Genomic DNA, 15,478 nt, shown 5'->3' on the forward strand with positions numbered 1-15,478 from the left:
GTTTACTGCTCGTCAGTGTTTTAACTCAAAATTTGCAATGATGTCTTGCATGGTGCACTAGTTTTGTCGTCGTAATTAAGGCAATGCGCAGTGTGTATGTTTCCACTGCCCCGCTGGCCAATTCGCAAAATGTCGGAAAATTGGAGAGCCTTTTTTTCAAATTCAAGTTCATTATACACCGGAAGAGCCTGGCAAATTAGCCAACTTTAGAATGCCAAATTGCATATTTTATCAACGTCTACAAAAAAATCATACATCGAGACCTTCCAGTGCAGTGATATTTCTTCTCTGTTTCTTTGTAAAACTTTGTGTCAAAATTGATTTGCAATCTTTGTAGTCATTTGTAGCCTACGTACCTGTCAGCGATATTCAAAATAAAAATATAATGTCAGTTAGGATGGCAAATAGCGTAGTAGGGCTAGTCCTTCGAATCTAAAGGTAGGCTCAGCATAGAGTAAGTCATACAATTTACGGTAAAATGCATGTACACATATACAGGGGACAACTTTCCCTGAAAATAAAAGTTTTTAATACTCTGTAAACTTTGCAATGAAAGTAGTGTATAACGTAGTGTATAATTAGGAATCGGTCGACTTCGTCAGGAACTAGACTAACGCATAATAAGTGAGTGGCACTGTTTCAATAGTGAATGTAAATAGATTTAATTAATTGGGGTGTCTTATTTTTTATGTTGTATGGTGATACGACATTCTACATTCGAGTGTAGATCGTGTCATTTTCTCTGTCGCCAAAATATATAACATATGCCCGTTTTTTTCGACATCCGTAGACCACATTGCTGTTTGACAGTCGATACACGTATATCCAGAATTCTTTTTAGTGCTGTCCGGTCCTGTGAATTCAGTGGTTGTTGTGTTCAATATAAATGAAATTGCACAGCGTGTTGCTTTAAAACTGATGTGACCCCCGGTTGGTATTTATCAAATTGTTTCTTGCCTAGTTGTAAGTGGATTTGACCCCCCTCCCCCTAGGCAACCATTGATTATAATTCTTGGTTGTCTAGGAAATACCGATTTCCATATACTATCGTTACAAGCACATATATTCCTGTTTCATGTGTTTGTTTCTGTCAGGGACACGTGGACATATATATATATATATATATATATATATATATATATATATATATATATATATATATATAATTCCTGTTCTGACTATATACTGATCGGTGGTACTCTATTCAAAATGACGAACGAATGACATTATTTACACACATATATTGATATGTGGTATTATATATATATACACTGAATTAGTATATATATATATATATATATATATATATATATATATATATATATATATATATATATATATATTTATTTATTGTTTATTGTTTTGATCAGGCTCTAGGCCCATATTAAAAAAATACACAAGGAATGAAATAATACTGATGTAAATCCTTAAAACTAAACTATCCACGGAAAAAGAGACAGGCTAACACCCATAAACAAGTAATGGCAGTAATCAGTAAAGAATATCTCTCCAGTGCCTGCACTTGAGAGAATCATTGGTACATACATGAATAAACACACTGTACATAAACATTGCTACTATCTAACACTCTCTTAAAACAAAATTGTAGCCACTTTTCCGGACAAGTTCACCGAAAGACAAAACCTAATAAGAAACAAACATATAAGTTATACGTACACCACCACCTGGACAAATTAAGAAAGTTTCTAAACCAATTATTACACGCAACTCGAACTTAAAATCAGACCACAGATGACAACAGAACAATATATATATATATATATATATATATATATATATATATATATATATATATATATATATATATATATATATATATATATATATATATATATATATATATTATACTCCCAACTTTCACTATGCAACTGAAAATCACGGTCGGCCTGGCCCTTTGAAATTGCGCATGCGTACTTTTCATTTCCGCTGGGTCGTTACGTCTGCAGTTGTGTTCAGTGTTTTGAAAAAGACTTCATTGAAAAGGCCTTCGTCCCAATATTTGAATGCGTGGCATATTCCTGTGATTTTGGACTTTCTGCTGGGTATCACCCGGCTTAGCAATATGTCGAGTGAATCAGAAGACAGAACAGTTAAGGACAGCGGTGATGAGAGCGAAGATGAATGTGAAGTTTTGGAAGAAAGTCCGTGCGGTCGTTGGCAAAAGAGACGGGAAGAGGTAGGGCACGATTGAATCACAGACTGTTGTGTTGGGGTCCCTCCCCAGCGTTGTCGCTATCTTTTAGTGACTGAACTTTGGGTGTAGATGACTAAATGACATTGCGTAAGCGACAGTATTTACTATGGAATTTGGTCATTCAGAAACTGTAGCATTTATAGGGAAGTCAGCTGAACGGCATTCGTGAACATGATGGGGGGATTGACGATATTTGTCTGTTGAGTTGGCTGACTTCCCCCAGTCAATGGGCATGTATGTACTTTCGTGATGTTGTTGGTGTTGATGCTGTCAAAATTTAGTCAAAAATGAACCAGAGCGTGTTAAAACTTTCTTCTTTGTTACTAAAAAAGTGAATTATTATCAAATTAGTGATATTTTTTCAGTACAACAACTATTTTTCAAAAGTCGAACTTCTCCGCCATTTTGACCTACACTACACGTCTACAGCGGTGTAGCTATAGCTGTACATCATGTTAGCGTCGACCGCATGACCGTTTCGCCAATGAAAGACACCCATTGTTGACTAAAACACTCCAACACAGTCCAGTATCTTGATAACCACGCGTTGAACAAAGAACAGGAGCTGCGTTTGTCCGATGTCTTGTAAGAGTGGGGCCCAAGTACAAAGACATAGTGCCAAAAACACGCCTTTCAGAGCGTACGATTTCGATCGTCACTTTTCACAGCTGTTGACGATTCGATATGTTTACATTATGTTCCTTTGACATTGTGCAGTATACACATACCCTAGGAATTGGAAACGGTGTGATTTTGAGGTATTATATTAGCCAGATAAACATTTCAGGCCCATACTTCGAACTAAAGAAGCGATTTTACGCTGTGATATATTTTTATAGGGCTTTAGCGTTTAACAAGATCGATCGATCTGCATACATGCATATTACAGTACACAGTACATCATACTTGAGTATACTCTGGGAACATTGCCAAAATAGCGACACAGTCACTTCATTATCCTTGCATAGTTAATTGACTTATATTAACAAATATACAGAGGGCAGGGATATTTCTCCTGTTTACACACTTCAATCAGAATCATTGATATAAATATTACATAAACTGTAAGTTACTCTGTAAGTACTGTGATGATGGAAAATGTAAGGGGCGTCCAAGTGCTAATAGGTTTATTGGAAATGAGTGCATAGCGCATGTATAGACCATGGAGGTATACATGTACAGTGTCAGTATACCCTCATGCTTAGACATTGGAGACAGAATCCAACATCTCAGTTGCATGTAAACCGGTATTAACATTGAATTTCTCATACACTCATAATTATTAAACATACTGCTGCAACATTTCATCAGACATATTTTCATCGGGAAACAAATATACCATTTGCACTCATCTCCCCTCAATATGCCACTGATGTGCATTTTAAAAATGTCATGTGTGATGTAGTAAAATTTGTTGTGCTCTTATCCCATACAATATACATTATATATACAATGTACACCCAGAGTATGTACAGAGGGAACACTTGTTTTTTTTTATAAATCATTTTGACCTGACAAAATTATATGTCTTTGGTACAGCTAGACAGTCACTAGCCAGTCTATAATAACCCCCCCCCCCCCCCCCCCCCCCCCCCGTAATGTTGACTTGCAGATTTGTACATGTCAAGTGAACAAGCAACAAAATTGTCAGTAATAACTGTACTACATGCACTGTAATCACATTGTATATTAGTTATGGAATTACATCAGTTGAAAAATTAAATTTCACAATGTTCATTAAAATTTCATTCACAGTCTAGACACATATTGGAATGACTAATAACAGACCCCAGTGTTGTTAATCACTAATCAACATTTACAGTATCTTGTATACCAACTCACAGTTCAAAGTTGTATATATATTTTATTATTACCAAGTTATTACTATTTTGAACTCTGCAAAAAAAAACAAAAAAACAATAAAAAAAAAACCACTCAGACTTTCTGATGAACACTCAATGAACTAATTCACACACACACACACACACACACACACACACACACACTTTGTTGCTAATGATGTGTGTTGGTGATTGATTTTTTTGTGAACAATTTGACATTGATCAGGTCATAGGCTATTAGCCTTTTTTAGCTGTACATTACTTTGATATGATATATAATGATCTTGATTTTGTTTTGTCTGATTTTTTTTTTTTACAAATGAAATTGTTTATTTGTCCTTGTTCGATAAGATTTTTATCCTTTCCCTTAAAAAAATTGTTTCGCCAGAAAATTTAAAAAAAGAAAGATTATTGATTATACAGTGATTTTCATCATCAGTAGCCTTAGGCACATGATATGATACTTGTATTAAGTCTTTCGGAACCAGGTGCATACCAACGTTTTCATTTGTCCATGTAACTAAATTTACAAAATTAATAACCTGGAATCCAAGATGTCGTATTTCAGAAGAAAAAATGGAAAGATGTGAATGATTTGAAATTGGTACAGACTGAATGAGTGCAAGCAGTGTCTGTGTAAAAATCGGTGTCACGGTACATGTACATGGATAGACTGTGAGATACACCTTGTCGTTCCACCATCACCGGCCTCCTCTCACATGCTGACTGATGTGTGAGGGTGCCTGTCACTGTGTACATGTACATTTACCTTACAGACTAGCACATGGATAGCCTGAGAGATACATCATGTTGTTCAACCATCACCGGTCACCTCTCACACGTTGACCGATGACCGATGTGTGAGGGCACGCCGTCACGGTGTACCTTACAGACTAGTACATGGAGGAAGAAGAGCTAAAAACAAAAATTAGAAAAATGAAAAATAGTTCCTTTTTTTTTTACTCTATAGGCCTACATGTTGTTATCGTCAAGACATGAATGCTGACAGTTAGGAGACTCCTGTAAAGCTGTATTGTGTTTTCATGGTTTGCACATGTAGATGATTCACTATACACGTGATGAATGATGTTACTATGTGGGATGATAGATACAGGAATAGCATACACATGAGATCATATTATCTGTGGTTTTCAATATCAGGATATCTCTTTTGAAACCACAGATAGCCTCTAGTCTAGAATATAATTTGAATTGAAACACAAGTAAAAGGTGTACAGTTTAGAATGTAATGTCGTTTCTGTTTTATTTGGTCAGTTCTGAAAAAATTAAGTTCGTGAGTACATGTACCAGTATCTTTGGTCACTATTAGTCTAGTACTGTCTGTGGCATTGAATCTCAAGGTCTCTTAGTATGAGATTCAATACCACTGATGGGTAGATATAGTCTAGGTTATGTATATAGAATAAAATAGAGTCTTTATTGCATCCGTTTAAGAAAACTACATTTCTTCATTGGATTTTCTGCAACAAATGTTTGGTGCTAAAACAAACAAATAAATATATAAACTAGAGTAATAATAGTTCATAAGAAATAAGGAAATAATGTTTATGTGAAAGTGTATGTATATATGTAGTGTTGGAGTTTGGAGTAGAAATCTACATTGTATTTGTGATGCCTGTGTACCCTTTGTAATACCTAAAAACAGTGTTATGTAATGAAGTATGTGGGGTATGTGTACACCTGTACATAGACTTCAGAGAATTCTTATAGTCCAGGCCTGGTCAGGTATGATGTGGGTGCATTTGTATGTGTTCACGTGGCATTGGATGTAACAACATGATTGTCAGCTAATTAATCCTTGCTAACAAGTAACTCAATTACCTAGAATAAGAAGAATGTTTCCCCCTGAAAATAAAAGATTTGAGTTCTAAGCATAGTGATTAAGTTTAAAACGTGACTGCTGGGTCTGTTCATTATTTTGTTATTGGCCAGTCTACACAGTGCTGGTCTAGGTTCTAGGTGTGTGCACAGCTTGTAATCAGAGGACAAAGAAGGACTACTTTAGAATTAGGTCCAGACTTCATCTGCAAGTAGGACTAAATTGATCTCTGCTAACAAGCAACGTAATTATCTAGAAATAGTAGAAAAAGAATAAGATTGCTCTCTGAATGAAACTTTGAAAGATCGGATTGTGGTAATGTAAAACTTTGGGACTGGATCTGTACATTATTAAATGTTACATGGTGAGCCTGTACAGTACTGACATGCCATAAATGTACACATGTAGGTTCTAGTTTTGTGCACAGCTTATAATCATATAGTACACAGCAGGACTATGTTACTAATAGTACTATAGAATTGGGCCCAGACTTCATCTGAAAACTGGACTGGACTAAATTAATATCTACTAACAAGCAATGCATGACATCCCATCTACCCATCTACCGTTTTCAGGGTGTACTCTGATATACATGATAGACTAACTCCCTGAAAATGAAAGGATAGGAAGTTCACAGAGATGTAGATAAGAGCTACCTTCAAAGATCGAGGCATTGCTTTTGCTTATATAATGTATTAGTAAAAGTGGACCAATGACTTGATCTTTAAGAAGGGAAAGTGGCAGGCAAAAACAACTGGCTATTCCAAATTTCTTTTCGCCTACCTTTCAAAAACTTGTGTTTATGTAATATGGTTTCAACCACGTTACATGTACATGTACCAGTATCTACTGGCAGACCGATGATTCATGGTTTCCCTTCTAGTTATGTATTACTGCTTAATTTTTCTAATTTTGTTTTACCAGCAAAAAAGTCACGACTGGACTCTAGGCCAAAAATAATATAGATTATGACTTAGTCATTCAATCACAGAGACTATCCTAACAAATCAAATCAATGCTTTGAATAGGGAGACTGCACACATCTTTAAAAATCCAAACAGATTTCAGGCAATTTCAATTACCACTCACAAATTTATGAACGTTGACATGGGTATTTAAAATGAACAATAAAAGGAATGCCATCTGATCACATCGTGCACTGCATGAAAAGTAATTTCAAACTACTGAGTTTTTTTTCCACAGATGATTTTAGTATTCACTGCATACATGTACATGTACTCTGTGAACCTTGTAAGGAAAGATGACATGGAATTTTTGTAAAAGTTAAATTTGAGTCCTGTTACATTTGAGTCCCGTGTGACTGTCTGGTCAAATGCAACCGTAATCTGGATGCCAACATGGTCTTTGAGTGGAAGTGTAAATCGTAATTTAAAGATACCATACAGGAACTAGACTAACGTAATCGTCAACCGCTATACTTTTATCAAATCAACCTCTCGATACTATTCAATGGAGATTTACTGGACTGTGTTGTTTAACTAAAAAATGACAACTTTGTGACAATCTTGCTCTTAAAAGAATTTTCCTTTGTGCACATTCCCCATGATGTTTAGTACCACTAGTAGTAATGTGCTCTCTAATGATAACCAAACTTGTCGCGAGTCAAAAACTGTGATTCCTTGTGAGTCACCACATAGTAAGAGATAGAGGAACATCAAATTTTGGTGTGTCACTAGTAATTGTACAGGCACTCAAATCAAGGTTATGGTTTTAAAAAAAATGTTAATGTATATAGTAAATATTTGTATGTATGTATGTATGTATGTATGTATGTATGTATGTATGTATGTATGTATGTATGTATGTATGTATGTATGTATGTATTTATTTACTTACTTTAAAAAAAAAAAGTATACATTTTAACAGAAAAACCATACACACTGACTTGATTGCCTGTGACAAATTCATTGTGTGCATCAGTGTCACATCAAATTGGCTAAATTTAGTTTAGTACATACTGTTTAGCACATACATGTAATCTGGTTAAAATCTGATCAAACAGGGTGACCCTGTGTATAGAGAAAAAATAGTCTCAAAGGACAAGTAAAGTACACATAGATGGGAATAAGGTATATACAATGTACAACATGTACAGCAAAAAGGAGCCTTGCTCAGATTGTAATCAGATTGAGTACATAGAAATGGTTCAATATGTTACAATTATCAGTCTGTACACATCTGCACAGTGATATGAGTCAGTCAGTAAGTCTAAAGACTGTATGTCTTCTAATCAGTTTGTGTATTTAGATATTATTCGCCAATATTTTTCTTTGTTCAAAATATGGAAAATATGAGTGACCTAAGGGAGCCTTGTTACTACTCATCTAGGGACTTGTAGTGATGGACCCTTAGATTTATAAATATTTTCTGGCTGAATAAGTAAAATATTGGAGGATGAATAAATTATACCTCCTCAAGCATAATTAATGAAAAATCAGTGAACGTAATGATGATTTGTAACTTATTTACTCGTGTCATATTTTGAGCATTCCAAAACTGATGATGTAGACACAGGTTGTCGCAATGTACATTTGTAGAATAACCGGGGTATATAATCCATATTTTCTGTTCAAAGACAATAACTTGGCTTGAGTATGCTATAATAATTAAGAGGATACTATTCTACAATATAAAGATCTCTTTATAACAGAGTGTATAAATATATATCATCTTAATAAAAAGTGTTTAAGTTTCCTAATAAAGTCTAAAAAAAAACACAATTGTTTGGTTCTGGTTACTTGACCCCCACCTTGTTTTTCACTGCTGCCCTGAAACTTTTTTTTTCATAATATTCAAGAAAAAAAAATAAAATCACGAAAATTGTGAAGTCTCGAGAGAAATAGTGGATGTGGAAACTGACAACTTAAAAAGACAATATAAAACTGTTCTTCCAATCTAATGGCTGTACATCTGATGAGAAGAAACCAATAACATGGAGACTACATGTATATGGAAAACAACAGAAACATAACTAATTGAAATTGACACTCACACATAAAAAAGATAAATATGAAAAAAAATAAAATAAAAAATCTATCTACCCCAACTATAGACTACAATTGAGCAGAATCGGAACCACACAATTTTTTTAGGCCTACATTTGTAAGTATAGCGTATCTTAATAACAGTACATATATTTCATACTAAGACAGAATACAAATTAGCATAACCTGGAGGCGTACCATAAAGAAAGATAACTTAGTGCTAATGCAGATATCTTATAATTTGTTGTTTGATGTTTACATTGTAGGTAACACAACGTGATGTACCTGGTATAGATGTTGCCTACTTGGCGATGGATACAGAAGAGGGTGTAGAAGTAGTCTGGAATGAAGTCCAGTTTTCTGAACGACGCAATTTTAAAGCTCAAGAGGTAAGTATCTGCATGTAAATGGAGGACGAAAAGGATTACATTGATTCAAACAGAAAATACAGGATTTATTTTCTTTTTGTTCAACATCATGACTTTGCTTGCATGTATTTACATCATTGTTCTGTGGTGCCTGAAATAGTCATAATGTTCATATTCACCATTATTTTCCATATTTTTGTGAATTTTTCTTTTGACATATTTCCTCTGTCAGTTGGAAAATCTTTGAGGCAAGGATGTGAAAGTGATATTCTATCTATTAGTATTATCTGAAAATCTTCAGATTCGTTCGGGGTTCAAATTTCTCTTCTATGCTTGAAAGTCAGATTTAGCCGAGCGAGCTCTTTCAGTTACAATTATCAGTTGATTTTTAGCACAACTGAACTTGTTCAGTAGTGCTATAGGGATCGCCCGGCGTCTGTCTGTCTGTGTGTGTGTGTGTGTGTGTGTGTGGATGTGTGTGTGTGTGTAAACAACTTAAAGTCAAAAACCGCTGAACCGATTGCCACGATATTTGGTGGGTCCATTACTTTGGGTGTCTAGTTGGGAAATTGTTCAAATCAAAATGATCGCATCACAGGTGTGTGATTTGGGTCAAAAAATGTGATTTTTGGTCAAAAAACTTAAACTCAGAAACTACTGGGCAGATTGGTGCGAAATTTGGTGGGAACATTCTTAAGGGGGTGTAAAGTAAGATTTGTTCATGACGGGATGATTCCATCAGTGATATGCAAATTAGGGCTAAAAATGTGTCTTTTTGGTTAAAAATCTATAATTCTAAAACTACTGAGCAGATTGGGCTGAAATTTAATGGGAATGTATCTAGGGATGTATGGACGAAGAAATATTAAGCATACCATGATTCCATGAGTGATATGCAAATTAGGTGTAAAAATGTGAATTTTGGTCAAAAACTTATATCTCAAAAAGTACTTGGTCAATTAGTCTGAAACTTGGTGAGATGTTTCTGAAACTGTTATTCTGCAGATTTTCTTAAAAACATTTTGACAAAATTGGCCCTAGCGACCATGACCACGCCCTTTAGCAACAACCAAATGGCAGTATATTTTGGTCAAATAACAACATCATCTGGTAAGCAAGTGAGTAAACATTCAAAAAATGTATGCAAATACCCTAGCAACCATGACCACGCCCATAGCAACAGCCAAACGGTGGTGTATTTCACAAAGATAACAACAGGGTTTAATAGATAATTGAATAAACATCCAAAAAATGTATGTAAATTTGCATAGCAACAAGACCACGCCCATAACAACAGCCAAATAATCACGTATATTGCAAAGATAACAACAGGAATAGAAAGACAGATGAATAAACATTCAAAAAATGTATGCAAATACCCTAGTAACCATGACCACGCCCATAGCAACAGCCAAACGGTGGTGTATTTCACAAAGATAACAACAGGGTTTAATAGACAATTGAATAAACATTCAAAAAATGTATGTAAATTTTCCTAGCAACAAGACCACGCCCATAGCAACAGCCAAATGATCACTTATATTGCAAAGACAATATCAGGAATTCATACACAAGTGAACAAAAACATACACAAATGTATGCAAATATATCTAACAACATGACCACGCCCATAGCAACAGCCAAATGATAGCATTTATCGTAAAGATAGCAACATGGTTGGATAGGCAACTGGATAGTTATTCAGCAAATAAACACCTATTGTTAGCATAGACTAGCATATGGATAAACATTTTTAAAAACTACAGTTGTGCTACAACGCCATTGGCGGTATTTTTATCAGACTACTGCCTTATAAATGTGGTAGTCTGGATGCAATGTGTACTAGTCTGTGTGACTACTGTTACATGTAATTTTTGAGCTGTAGAATCCCAATGACTGTTTCAGCTACAATTTTCTATAGATTCCATTGGACTAACAGACCACCACCTTGTAAATTTTGATTGTCTAGATAAGATAGTACAACTGCAGACATCAGACCATGGACAAATGGAACCTGTTACAAACAAGGAAAGTAAACAAATGAATTGGATTAATACCACTCGGCACAGCAGGCTGGAACAACAGAGACTTGTATTACATTTCATGGTTTGATAAGAACAGTGTTATGGCCTCTTTAAGTGTGCATGAAATGTCAGAGGAACTCTTCATTTGTTTGTGGACGTGAACTATATTAGGCCGTACAACTGTTCTTAATGATGAAATATAATATGAGTCCAACATGCTGAGCCAAGTATTATTCATGCAATTCAGTTGTTTAGTTTACCTGTGTGTAAAAGGTTCTGTTTGTCCATGGTCTGATGTTGACAGTTGTATGTGCCCTGCACTACATGTACCATTAATTTTGAGCTCTGCATTGTTGTTAGTCTAGAGGCTATCTGTCGCTTCATATCTCCATCTTTCCTGTGAGAAGAGATTCAAAGCTTCGGACCAGGATAGCCTAGACAATGTTGTTGTACATTTATATCTATGTATAAATACTATTTATTTTACTTTGACAGGATAAAATCAAATTGGTATTTGATAATCTTATACAGTTAGAGCATGTCAATATAGTCAAATTTCACAAGTACTGGGCTGATGTCAAGTCAGAAAAGCCAAGGGTAAGTTTAAAAAATGGCTGTTGATAATTAACAGTGATAATTATAATTTTCATATAGCACTCTCTCATACTGTGTTCACTTCAAAACACTTAGAAAATTACTATTTCTATAGCAAGAACCTATAATCACACAATGTCCATTTATAGTTTCTTAACTTCATTGGGAGCATACAATCCATTGCAACCTCTGTAAGTGCTTAGGATTAAATCATTCGCATTGCAACCTCTATCCTATCAGGTCCCAAAAACCATATTTCGTAGTCTTCCTTATATTGCTTCAAGCCTTGAGTTTTAAAACAGTCGTAAACAACATTTGTAGATGCCTCTGTGTTCTTGATTCTTATTCTATCGAAACAATAGTATGATGGCTATCTATGCCAGACAGACAGACAGACATGATAGTGTCCTATTTGGGTTCTCACTTGCCACTTACTACAACAGTCTGTATGTAAGCCCTAGTCTGTCTTTGATTAAAGAAATAAATGCCATGCAGTACAGTAAAGTAGAAGACTATTCTTCAACTTTGATTCTATCGAACAATGCAGGTTTTCCTCGGGCACTTCGATTTCCTCATGCACCAATACTGAACCTGTGTGGTCCATACTTTAAAGGTATTAGTCACATGTGTAGACTTTCTGACTGATGTCAAAGGTCAATAAATATACGTTGCACTCTTGTTTGTTTCAGGTCATATTCATCACGGAATACATGTCTTCAGGTTCTCTTAAACAGTTTCTGAAAAGAACAAAGAAAAATAAGAAAACTGTCAATGAGAAATCGTGGAAACGATGGTGTACTCAGATCCTATCAGCTCTCAGGTTAGTTATGTAGCCACAGGGTTGTAGGAGATTTATAGGAAAAGTCTGATCAGGTATACAAGAGTACCAGTACATATGTGTAGGTGTTTGTATATATATGTACAATTTTCCAAATTAATGTTGTTGTATGTGGTAGATCGCAAAAGTTGGTGACAGTGTTCCTTGAGGTATGTGGATGTAATAATCTTGTAAATCACACAAGTGTAAACAATGGATTAGATTGAATGTGCAGCCATGTGTTTGAAAACTTGTTATCAGAGCCTGAGATGCCACCGTAATTTAAGTGTTATTACATCAATGCCTAATTAATACGACTCTGGTAATCCAGCCTTCGGTTTACTAAGAATAGTAAGGCCAAACGAGATCTATTGTTCTTCAATGTGGTAGATTTACACAAGTTGGTGATAACAGTTTCTCTGCTGTGCAACTATAATCACCCTGTAATCAAGATAGTGTAAATTATGGAAGTCCCAAAAGAGTACGCTGCAAGTTTATCTAATAAAACCCTGAGATGCCTCCCTACTGAGACTATAATTAAACCAACATCCATTCAATAGCTTATCACTGTTGTATCAACATATATTGCAACAATAATTTTAGTTTGCAGCTATCTTAACAAACAGAAAGCACAATTACCAGATAATAATTTATAACAACATGTTGAAACAGCAGTTCTAGTTAGTGTCTGTCTTAGTTAGTTTGGCGATAGCTTGATTTCCGTAGTAGGGAGTCTATGAATATGTATAATAAAACACTGTTGACTGTTTTGTTTTGTTGTAGTTATTTACATTCCTGTGAACCACCAATTATCCATGGCAACTTAACGTGTGACACAATCTTTATTCAGCATAACGGACTCATCAAAATAGGATCAGGTAAGAAGGCATATCTCTGTCATGTCATTGGTCCACACTATGGGTCAAATCATGTCAACAGTTACATTAAGCATTTTGATTGGTTTGTATTGTGTTGCACCTGTTGAGTGACCAATTAAATAGTCCAGTCTTGTTTCTTGATAAATGTTCAACCGATTGATGATGATTTACATGTCAAATTCAAGTACAAAAGGTTGATGTGGCATGGCGTTCCCATTTTACACCTTGTAGGCAATGTTATACTGTGTTCTGTGATTACATTACAATTTGTTGAGCAGTTGTCACTATTTGGGGAAATAGCCTTCAACATTGTGAAATGTATGTTGCAATGGCGTTATTTGCTCTCATGAATGGTAAAAATGATTGTACAGCCATTCTCAAAATCCTGTTCAGTTCCAGTGTCTGATAAGAGCCACATTGAACTGAGTAACATCATGAAAACTAAGATACGTACCCTCTGTTCAATCAGTGCAAGTAATAAAATATGATAGGTGGCTTCAATCTGACTCTTAATACACAAAGAAAACTTTTTGAATGTGAAATTCAACCAGTGAGCTAAATATCACCTGAGCTTAGAATGAGCATTTCATGCTCACTGTTTACATGATCAGTCTTGTTGTCATGGTACAGAGGGTAAACATCTCTGAACATTGCTGATGTTACTTGATTGAATGTAGATTATGTTGTGTCACTCTGCACTCACTGATGTGCGCTGTCCATGAAACTAAAGGGGTTGACCGATGTGTGAGGGCGCCCTTCATGGGGTACCAGACTAGATTGAATGTGGCTCTTATTAGACATATTTGATAATAGGAACTGAATGGAATTTTGAGAATGGCTGTATATGAATGTTTGTCCAAAAGAGATTTATTACACACACACAGTAGTAGTTTTTGTATCATCTGACTAACCTTCAAATATCTACAAACAGATTTCAAAAAATTATGTCACCAAAAGTAATTGCACACATAGTCTGTATATTATCATGGTATAGACTAAAGTGTACATTTTTCCTTAATAAAGCCTGTATATATTATTTAGTCCATGATGTGAATTACAAAGTTTATAATGCACTAAGTGAGTTTGACTAACGTCTTGTAAAATACCTACCAGTTATCAATTTACTAACACAACCTTTATCCAAATACAAAAAATTCTCAAAACTTTGCTGACATTCTCAAAACATTGTAGACATTCTCACAACTTCGCCGATATTCTCAAAACATTGCAGACATTCTTAAAACTTTGCAAACATTCTCAAAACATTGCAGACATTCTCAAACCTTTGCTGACATTCTTAAAACTTTGCTAACATTCTCACAACTTTGCTGACATTCTCAAAACGTTGCAGATATTCTCAAAACCTACAGACATTCTCAAAACTGTGCTGACATTCTCAAAACTGTGCTGACATTCTCAAAACTTTGCAGACATTTTTACACTACACTACAATATTCATGTGTTGTTGTTTCTCAACTATAATCCCCAGGCCCCTCTAAATTTGAAGCTTTTTTCAGCGATGGTAAGGCTTACATGGTAGTTCTATACATACTAAGTTAACAAGTTTTCTAATGACTTAACATATGTTGAATAACAAACTAACAATACTGACAAGATATATGTAAGTGAGGAAAAGTGACAATTTAACGATAAGTGAAATGTATATTAAGCCTACCTTATTGGAATCTAGTTTTTGAAACGACTTTGACTACGTAGCTTTCGTCTGATTCCAATAAGGTAACTTTACTGCTACTAACTACTATACATATGGAGTCAAGTATCACTTTCTATTCTACTAGAGTAAGCTTGTTTTAACTTTAAGTATTTCTGACAGAGTACATGATAAGAAAATATGTCTATCCACCCCATCTTTCATAAGATTTGGTATACGGTAGT

At 35.0% G+C, this 15,478-nt stretch overlaps 2 protein-coding genes across 2 annotated transcripts in view; one reads left to right on the plus strand and one right to left on the minus strand.

Annotated features, from left to right (window-relative positions):
* Positions 1–1,964: 1,964 nt before the first annotated feature.
* LOC144445437 (nuclear receptor-binding protein-like) overlaps positions 1,965–15,478 on the plus strand; it is a 32,397-nt gene continuing 18,883 nt past the window's right edge. Inside the window, exons 1-5 of the mRNA XM_078134982.1 lie at positions 1,965–2,197; positions 9,168–9,290; positions 11,789–11,890; positions 12,577–12,707; positions 13,488–13,582. Of these exons, the coding sequence (XP_077991108.1) occupies positions 2,084–2,197; positions 9,168–9,290; positions 11,789–11,890; positions 12,577–12,707; positions 13,488–13,582 (565 nt within the window). The 5' untranslated portion in view covers positions 1,965–2,083. The remainder of the gene's footprint in view (positions 2,198–9,167; positions 9,291–11,788; positions 11,891–12,576; positions 12,708–13,487; positions 13,583–15,478) is intronic.
* LOC144445438 (uncharacterized) overlaps positions 9,284–15,478 on the minus strand; it is a 37,314-nt gene continuing 31,119 nt past the window's right edge. Inside the window, exons 4-5 of the mRNA XM_078134983.1 lie at positions 12,555–12,624; positions 9,284–9,298 (exon numbers count right to left, since the gene is read on the minus strand). Coding sequence (XP_077991109.1) covers positions 12,614–12,624 — 11 coding nt within the window. The 3' untranslated portion in view covers positions 9,284–9,298; positions 12,555–12,613. The remainder of the gene's footprint in view (positions 9,299–12,554; positions 12,625–15,478) is intronic.

The sequence above is a fragment of the Glandiceps talaboti genome, chromosome 14, assembly GCF_964340395.1.
Source record: "Glandiceps talaboti chromosome 14, keGlaTala1.1, whole genome shotgun sequence".
NCBI classification, from domain to species: domain Eukaryota; kingdom Metazoa; phylum Hemichordata; class Enteropneusta; family Spengelidae; genus Glandiceps; species Glandiceps talaboti.